Source organism: Palaemon carinicauda, chromosome 9 (genome assembly GCF_036898095.1).
Source record: "Palaemon carinicauda isolate YSFRI2023 chromosome 9, ASM3689809v2, whole genome shotgun sequence".
Taxonomy (NCBI): Eukaryota; Metazoa; Arthropoda; class Malacostraca; order Decapoda; family Palaemonidae; genus Palaemon; species Palaemon carinicauda.
Genome location: NC_090733.1, coordinates 58,718,643 through 58,728,642, shown reverse-complemented (window position 1 = coordinate 58,728,642; position 10,000 = coordinate 58,718,643). Strand labels below are relative to the sequence as shown.

Here is a 10,000-nt window from a genome sequence, read left to right as displayed (position 1 = left end):
AAAAGAGATACGGCCTCAAAAGTGCCTTTGTATGGTGAGCCTTCCTCTGCTAACACTGATGCTGCTCGTCATTACATGGCGGAGGAATTACCTAAGCTCATCAGTGATGGAAGCTACCTCCCTGAGCAAGTTTTTAACATGGACGAGACAGGCCTTAAAAATAAAAATAAGACTCTACTCTACTCCTCATTATCTAAGGCCTGGATAATGAAAGCCCCAACCCTCGGATAGATCCTCCTCCAATGCTTCATTCCCCTGGTGAAGCTGTATTTGGCTCAGAAGGCCTCCCTTTTCAGGTTCTTCTCTTGATGGACTGTGCAGGAGACCATGCAACAGGCCTGCAATATGATGGGGTTCAGATCGAGTTTCTGCCCCCTAACACCACATCTCTAATTCAGCCGATAGATCAAGGTGTCATTCGCGCCTTTAAGGCACTCTACACTCGTTCCACGTTGGAGATCCTTATCGCGGTAGGTGACAACAACGAAGGATTCACCTTGAAAAAAAAACTAGTGAAACTACGACATTGTGTCATGATTGACTAATATCCAGCAAGCATTGAAGGACATGAAAACTGAGACCATAAATTCTTACTGGAAGAAATTATGGTCTAATGTGGTGCATGACAATAAAGGCTTTTCTCTTCATGAAGTTCGTCACTCGAGGCTGGAGAAGGCTGTGAGGCTGGCTCGCATTACCAGGGGTGAAAGATTCATCAACATGACGGAAGAAAACATCAGCGGACTTATAGATGCCCACTCGAACTCACTGACAGATTAAGACCTTCTTGAGATGACGAAGTCAGCAACGGAAGAAGAGTAAGACAGAGAAATGGAAGAGTGTGGCCTTACCTTGGAGACCTTGCAACAGTTGTGCAACAGGGCAAGGGAAATGCAAGGATTTGCACAAGACATCGACGATAATATGGTTCGAGCTGTCCAGTTTAGCAACTGTGTTGATGGGGTTATGTCCTTGTGCATGGACATTTTGCAGCAAAAAAAAAAAGAAATAAAGAAAAAGACAGCAACTACCCAATCACCATGTTCTTCTCCAAGATAAAAACCCCAGCTACACTAGCAGAGCCTCTGGGTGAACCTGAAGCCTCCATGTGTGGAATGGGAGCCTCTGCTCTGCCACCACCAACCTCTTCGCTTCTCTAAAAGCAAATATTGACGATCCAGTGCCAATATCTGACGATGAAGCAATTCCCAAACTGATTTAAAGGCCTCCTTATTCCTGTGCAGTAACACCATTATCATCATCATTCATCGAACTGCACAGGGCTGTCATTGTCATCGTCGTCATTGTCAGTGCCATTACTGGAGTTAAGTCTCAATATACTACTGTCATTGGTGAGTGTAGAACACCATAATACGTATTGCATGAGAGAGAGATAGAGTTTAATATTAAAGTTTTACAATTAAATGCTGTAGATTTAAGTAATATGTATATTTATATATATATATATATATATATATATATATATATATATATATATATATATATATATATATATATATATATATAAGTATGAATATACATATTTTAAACATTCTGGTACCCACACACACATTTATGGTGTAGTGACAGTAGTATACTGTATTACAGTAATATACACTACATTATCAGTAAAAATTAAAACATTAGGGGAAAGGTTCCTAATTTGTTGTATGGGTAAGATTACAAGCCATTCTCTTTCCAAGAATGCACTCATTTCTTGTTAGAGTTTAGTGAAAGAGCCACTGAGAATTGGATCCAAGCCTAATAAAGGCCCTGAAATTTTAAATTCATGATATTAGAAACATATCTGCTACTCTTAATCTCCGTTGAAATCATTCTTGGGATAGATGTTTTGTAGCTGCTCAGTCTGTTTTTTCTCAATATTATTTTAAAGAAGTCTGATTTGTTTACAAGAATTGGTTTCTGTGGATGATGTAATTTGAGTTTTTATTTTTAATGAAAACTTCATAAACTCGTGTTTAAATTATAGCACTGCTCTATATTTCTACATAAAATTTCAGGGTGATGGGTAATATAGGAATGTTTAGTTTTGAAAGTTCAGTGTTGATTTTCCGGAAGGAATGTTCAAGTGTTAAGTTCTTTGAGATTTTTTTCAAGTTTTACCACCTTAGGGGTGTTTATTTTACTTATTTTCAATCTGGATACACATTCTCTTTTTTTAAGTTTTCTGTTTTGGTGTATTGTAGCATGGCCATTAAACTTATATAAAGTTGACTCTCTCTAGTAATTTAAAGTGCATAATTAGGCTAAGGTTTTAGATTTCCTAAGTCTTTCTTTCACTATCCCACTTCCATGTCAATATGAAGTCAATGATACAAGTACCAAAAGATGTTAATGATAATATAATTACTACTATCTGTACTTGAGTGTTGTTTATACACGTGTCCCACTCCCAACTCTCCCCTGAATAGTGATATCAAGAGTCTGTTGAACTGGTTTTGACTTCAAGGCTGAAAGGCAAAGGGTATGATTTACTCATGTGGTAGTATTCTTGTACCTTGCCATATGATTTCAATACTATGCTAGAGGGGCAGGATTATTTCAAGGAAAGGAAACAAGAATTTTTTAGTCGAAGAATAGATGTCAACATTATTATAGCTTTAGGAAGAAGCAATATTAATGGCAGGTGAATATTTAAATAAGTGATTTAATTAAGAAAAAAGAAATTTTGAGGAGATGCTGTATGATCTCCAAGGCCTTCCTGCCCCCTTTGACATGTGAAGCGAATTCAGCACTGGAGGTTCTGTGATGAGTTTAATAGACCCTGACCCTGTGGATGACTCTTATACTCACTTAGGCCTTTCTTTGTGTGTTGATACACTAGTCGTGGGGCAGGGAAGACAGTATTTTTTGGTATATAGTGTCATACTGGATTCCCTGTTCTATTCTTAAAAGGGACCACACAGCACCCCAAAATTAAAGATTTTCCATCTAAACCCCTATTTTTTAACTTTGGGAAGTTTCATTTTATTGTGCATTTAATTACATGTGTGTTTATATGTACAAAATAATCTGGAGCTTAACATCCCATGCCTTAGTTTGTGACTTGAAACCCAGTTAGATTATAGGAATTCTTGTGTAAGTAACTGTCTTCAGTCTCTTTTGATTAAGCTTGAAATGCTTGAAAATTTATCTAGTACTAATGAACAATAACCATTTTTAGGTTCATTGGGAATATCGTATTGTTTGGGGCAAGAGTGACAGTGAACTGAAGCATAATCTAAATGAAGACTCGCTGAATGTAGGGGCAACTACTAATACATCTTACGTCATAAGAGGACTTGAAGCTTGTGAAACCTACAAAATTGGCATCATGGTTGGAGGACCTATTGGTATTGGCCCAGTGGAAACTGTACAGGTATGATATTGGGATAAAAAAAAAATGTTTGCACTATAACAGCTCTTAACGTTTTTGGGTTTGGCATGGGAATTCTATAAAGTATTATCTTTGGTATTCATTGAATTCAGTTGCTGTGTAAAACAGAACACAGGAGAGTATTCATATTTATATACAAGTGAATGTACCTTAGCTGAAAAGACAAAATAAGTTATTACAGAGGGCATAAAGTTTAAAAATTAGGGATGATAATACACAGGTATATATGGGAAAGTAAGTTGAGACAGTATTACCAAAGTGAATTTTTAATTTCTTGTGTAATAATGGCTTTTTGTCTTTTCCATCAAAGCACTGTTTTGTATTCAGTATTATATTACTGAGATTGGTTTCCTCAATTTGGTGTGTTATATCGATGAGTACTATAATGTCTTTTCTCTCAAGTCTAATATGCTTAACCCCTTGAATGCCAACGCCCTCAAATAATTTGGTGCTCCAGCTCTAGACCCTTTATTGGACATATTACCTAACTCATTTTTGGACAAACTATAAAAAATTGAACTTGACAACATATGCTATCATATAGCAGAATAAATTTTCTTGATATTGATTTAGAAATGTTAATTATTTTGAAAATTTTCCATATGGGTAAATAATAAAATAGAGAAAAATACTGTTAATTACTAGACTTATCCAGTAGTGCCGAAGGCAGTAGAAATATGGGTTGTACCTCGAATGGCACTCAAAGGGTTGATAAAACTTCTATTTATATGGGGAAATTATTTGGAGGTTAAAAATTAGATGGTGTGTCTGTTACTGAACCCATTTATGTTAAGATTTGATTACATATTTTATTTCAGTGCCATGGATATTTTTGAGACTTGTTGTACAGCAATAAGTAGAATATAGAAATCTCCTTTTGATGGAATTCATGGACTGTGAAAAAGCCTCTGATTGTGTGCACCAGCCAATTTTATGGAGAGTCCTGCGTTATTATGGAATTCCTCTTGAATATGTAAATTTGACTAAGTTTCCCCATGAGCATAGCGAGTGCAAAGTTAATGTTAATGGAGTCGTATCAAATGAATTTATAGTAAACAGTGGAGTACTCCAAGGGAATGTGTTGTCACCTATGTTGTTTATCCTCCTCATGGATTTTGTAATGTATAGAACAGTCAGAGATGGAGAAGGATTGGACTGGATTGGTGATAGGAATTTAGCAAACCTAGAGTATGCTGATGATGCTGTCCTTGTTAGCAGAACACCACAGGATTTGCAATGCTTGAAATATCAAATGATGTTGGGCTGTAGATAAATAGAAGAAAGACAGATGATGAGAAAGGAGTATGCAATGGAAAATGAAATATCATTGGAAGTAGAAAGGATTAATGAGGTAGAATCATTCAAGTATTTAGGAACTATGATCTCCAATACAGAGTCTTTAGAATTAGAATTTAGGGAAAAATTAAAAAAAAAAAGCAAATCAGATAATGGCTAGGTTGAGTAAAATTTGGGACTGAAATTGCCTGAAATTACATATAAAAATCAGACTATATATCAGTTTAGTGAGATCGCTGCTACTGTATGGACGTGAGTCATGGTATGACAATGAAACAATCTCCAATATATTTAGTACATTTGAAAACAAAGCCCTCAGAAGGATATTGGAAGTTGAATGGCAGGACAGGACTAAGAATGAAACTATTTGAGAGATAACTCGAGTGCCATATGTGGATGAGATCATAATGAGGGGTATATGGAGATGGTTTGGGCATGCTCTTTCCACTCCCTAAGAGATCTCACCAAACGTTCAGGTGGGTTCCACAAGTTGGAAGACCCAGATCTACATGGCTGAGGACTATGAAGTGCAAAGTAGGAGATGAATGGAGAAGTATTGAATTAAAAGCTCAAAATAGAGATGACTGGCAAAATCTAACCGAGGCCCTTTGCGTCAATAGGCATAGGAGATGATGACCATGGATATTATGTCTCCCTCTTGCTTCATGAAGTTTTTCTTTCAAATTGGTAAATTGTGTATAAAAAACCACTAGACATTTGTCTTTTTATGAGTAATTTCTTTCACTTTGTTAGCATAGCTGATAGATGCACACCAAAATAAGAATAAAAGGGAAAGGCTGATGTATTTGTCTGACCGGTAGAGGCCTAATTAGTGAAATCAGCAAATTAGAAATTTTAGTGTGTTCTAAATGGTAAGCAAAGAAATGCAAAGGAAATCAAGTGAGAAAACCCAAGGAAATAAGGAAATCTCTAAATAATATGCTTCATTAAATTTGTAAGAGTACTTGTATGTGTCTTGCATTTGAAGATGCATTTGCCTTATTCTAACAAAATTAATGGAAAATCTGAATTTTAATAAAATTTCTTATTTATTTAAACCTCCCCTGGTGTTCATATTATTTCTCCAGAAGCTTGGCTTAATCAAACTTTACCCATAAAATTTTAAAATTGAAAATTTTCCCATCTGCTTTCCTTCAATAAACACATGTACTTAGTAAAGAAATCAGTATTCTAGTGGCAAGTGGCAAAGGACACGCCATTCTCCGTCTCTTAAGTCGCTGGCTACTGATTAGACCTACTCCAAATTATTTGCTTATTACTACATAGAGATATCTTCCCTGGTTGTTTAAGCAATTACTAGGAGTGTGCACAAAATTTTATTTTTGAAAGTTCATTTTCGGCATTCCCTTGGCGTATCGTAGCAGGTCCATTACTGTGATTTTCATATTTTTTCTTTAAGACGTGAATGCTGGCTGTTGATTACTTTGATCATTAAGCAAGAGATTCGCTCATGCAAGAAAGGATGGACTTTACAGTTGGTTTTGTCAAAACTGGTGCAGATCCACAATCTAGCAGTGTTTCTTGCAAGGGGCATGAGTGTTTGCAATCATCCTAATGTGTCTAGTTTAGGCCATGGTCTCTTATGCGGTAACGGGCGTTTGCATTGAAGAGGAGATGTGGAGGATGAGATCTTTGCTTCTTCCATCCGCTCATGGAGTGCGTCTGCTATCACTACTCGTGTGCCTGCTCCTCTGGCTTGGTTCCTAAGGGAGTATGCTTCTGGAGTACGGAGCCTTCGGAGCTACAGTAATACCTTGAGATACGAGTTTAAATCGTTCCAGGACCAAGCTCGTATATCAGATGAATTTTTCCCATATAAAATAGCTAAAAAAAATAAATCTGTTCCCACCATCTGAAAAAAAAACCAAAAAAGTATATTTAAAGTGGAAAAACAGGTTTTTAATTGTTGCAATCAACATTCTACGCTAAAAAATAACAAATGGCTGTGAACTGGTTATGATGCTCAATGAAATGTAACATTATTATGGAGTTCTTACCTTCGAGATAGACGGTAGCGGCTAACGAGACTTGACGATACCACATTCGGTACACAACACTTTTGTAATACTACATAACATAACCTTAACTTTAAATTTAACTTAAAATGAAATTAGCAACTTTGAATTTAACCTGAATGAAATTAACTCACTGTACGTTACATTAAACTTAATTCTAATTTTTTAATTTTCATTTTTATACTTTTCTTCTTCTGGCTAGGCTCTTTTTGCCTCGCTTTCACCTGCACTTTTTGACGGACTTTTTAAAAGGAACCTATCTAGGGATGTTTGCTTTTGTCTCCCCTTCAAAATGTTGCGAAAATGACGCACACAAGTGTCGTCACCATAGGCTAACGCACGACCACTCGCCAACTTGTCCGGGTGGCTCTTTTCCATAAAATTTGAAAACTGCCACTTCGCTAACATGTCTTTGATTTCTGCCGTAGAAAAGCGGCCCTTGTCCTCCACCTCCTCCTCGCTACTGAACTCCTGCAACACCTCCGAATGTTGCATCTTTTGGAGCTCTATCAATTCCTGTGTCGTGAGCTCTTCCTGATGCTCCTCAACAAGGTCGTTCACGTCTGCCTCATCTACCTCCAGCCCCATGAACTTTCCAAGAGACACGATTTCATCCATCACAATAGGTTCGGTGTCGTCAAGGTCTGTCGTATCGAACCCTTCAAAGTCCCTCTCAGCGACGGAAGCTGGCCACAATTTCTTCCACGCTGTATTAAGAGTTCATCCTGTGACACCCTGCCATGCATCGTCAATCATTTTTAACCCTTTTACCCCCAAAAGGACATACGGGTACGTACCTAATAACCCATCCCTTTACCCCCATGGACGTACGGGTACGTTTTCTATACTTATGCGTAGATAACAGGTCTTTGCAGGCCTTGTATTTGAAATACAACGCTTGACTGTTGTGATGTTGTTCCTTCAATGTATTGTCATCAATGTAACATGAATAAAAAGTTTCTCTGGGCCCCACAAGGGTCAAGATGGACCTTTGAATTTTCTTTAAAGAATCAGATGATATTTCCTGTGCAGTATGTTTAGGTTTCATAGCCATTTACACAAATATTACGAAAATAGGGCACTGTTACCAGTGCGTGAGTATTGTTTCGTTGTCCCTTCGACATCTTGTCATCAATGTAATATGAATAAAAAGTTCTCTGAGGCCCACAGGGGTCATGAATGACCTTTAAATTTTATGTAAAGGAATCAGCTGACATTTCATGTGCATTGGGTTTAGGTTTCATAGCCATTTTTACGAATAAATACGTAAAATTGTTCCGTTGCCCTGGTAACACTATGTTTTCATTGTTATACGTTGCCCCGGGCCTCACAGAGGTCAAGATGGACCTTTAAACTTTCTGTTATGAATCAGCTGATTTTCTTTGTATTATTTTTGGGTTTCAGAGCCATTTATACAAATTTTACGAAAAATGGGCATCGTTACTGGTGCAGGACTAGTTTTTGGGTGTTCCTTCGACATCTTGTCTACTCTGAATATGAATAAAAAGTTTCCTTGGTCCCTACAGGGGTCATGAAGGACCTTTAAATTTTATGTATAGGAATCAGCTATTTCATGTACATTAGATTTAGGTTTCATAGCCATTTTTACGAATAATTACGTAAAATGGTTCCATTGCCATGGTAACGGTGTTTTTACATATTTGGTAACATGGGGGTCTTGAGTTGTATGCGTGCCCTGGATAGAGCGTAATGAACTTTAAATCTCAGTGTCTTGCGATTTAAAGGTCTCAGAGCTGGTGATTTCAGTTGCCACGCATTTTTTATGCTTAGCATAATTATTTTTATATATATTTTTTTCCTATTTTGCTGAAACTTTCAGTATATTTTCATATTTCTCGCCGATATCCTTGTACCCGGCAAAAATCTTATTTAGATTCGAATACCCGAGTGGATGGGAAAGCTAGGAAAAAAGGTCTCAGAGCTGGTGATTTCAGTTGCCACACATTTTTTATGCTTAGCATAATTATTTTTATATATATTTTTCCTATTTTGCTGAAACTTTCAGTATATTTTCATATTTCTCGCCGATATCCTTGTTCCCGGCAAAAATCTTTAGATTCGAATACCCAGGTGGATGGGAAAGCTAGGAACGGCGAATCAGCGACGGGGTAGGGGCAGCGAGTCAGCGACAAAGTAGTTAGTTCAACCCTTGCCTTTGTTGGAGAACGTTGTCTTTTGTGCGTTATCCGTCAATTTTGTGCTTTTACAGCCTATTCTATTAAGTGATAGTGCTTTATAACTTTTTAGAATATTCCTTTTTATATGTGTGAAGGCGTTTGTTGGGTAAAATGCCTAAAGGTCAAGTAGGATCAGTGTACAAATAAAAAATTCCGTGAATGATGGTAGTGTAACGCCCAAAATTATGACCGCAAATCTTAGAGGTGTTGGAGATCAAAGCGATTTCCGTTGTCTCAACATGGTTACTACGGCTTCCACCCTTCATTGCAAGTTTTTTCTGGTTATTTTCACATTTTCAGAGGGTTGGTGATGTGTGTGTGTATGTATGTTTTCATCTTATTTCAGGTATTCTATAGAAAAATGGGGGGTCGAAGCCGAATGCAATGGCCTAGTAATCATGTGTATATATATATATATATATATATATATATATATATATATATATATATATATATATATATATATATATATATATACAGTGGTACCTCTACATACGAATTTAATCCGTTCCACAACCGACTTCGGATGTAGAAACGAATTTTCCCATAAGAATACATTGAAATAGGATTAATCCGTGGTTGAGCCCAAAAACCTATGATAACTCCTTAATAAATTATTACACATAATTACACATTACAATATGCACTCTAAATTAGATAATAGACATGTAAAAAAGAATAATTATCAAGCAATAATAAATAAGAAACGGGTTTTTAGTGTCTACCTTAGAAAGTCCAGCGCAGGTGTCGGTCTTGCTATGCAGAGAGTAGATGGACGGGCGGCGAGGAGGTAGAGAGGGTGACTACGATAAACGTACACTACCGTAACTTATTCTAACTTACACTAAGTGAACTCTAACCTAACTTAGCTTATTTATTTGTTTTTATTTTTATATTTTTTATTTTTTTTTACATTTTCTTTTTTTCTTTTTTGATGATTAATTTTAATCACTTTCACTCTCTACACTTAAAATTGATTGAATTTTTTTCTCTTCACTCTTTGCCGTTTTCTTTGAACCACTTCCTTCCTCTTCATCGCGAGTTCGCTTCGTAGTTTTTTTAAAGAAGCTATC

General features: G+C 36.6%; 1 protein-coding gene across 1 annotated transcript in view; it reads left to right on the top strand.

Annotated features, from left to right (window-relative positions):
* The window catches only part of LOC137646437 (sortilin-related receptor-like), a 248,303-nt gene that overhangs the window by 174,989 nt on the left and 63,314 nt on the right, over positions 1-10,000 (top strand). The window contains exon 12 of the mRNA XM_068379537.1: positions 3,185-3,379. Within this exon, the coding sequence (XP_068235638.1) occupies positions 3,185-3,379 (195 nt within the window). The remainder of the gene's footprint in view (positions 1-3,184; positions 3,380-10,000) is intronic.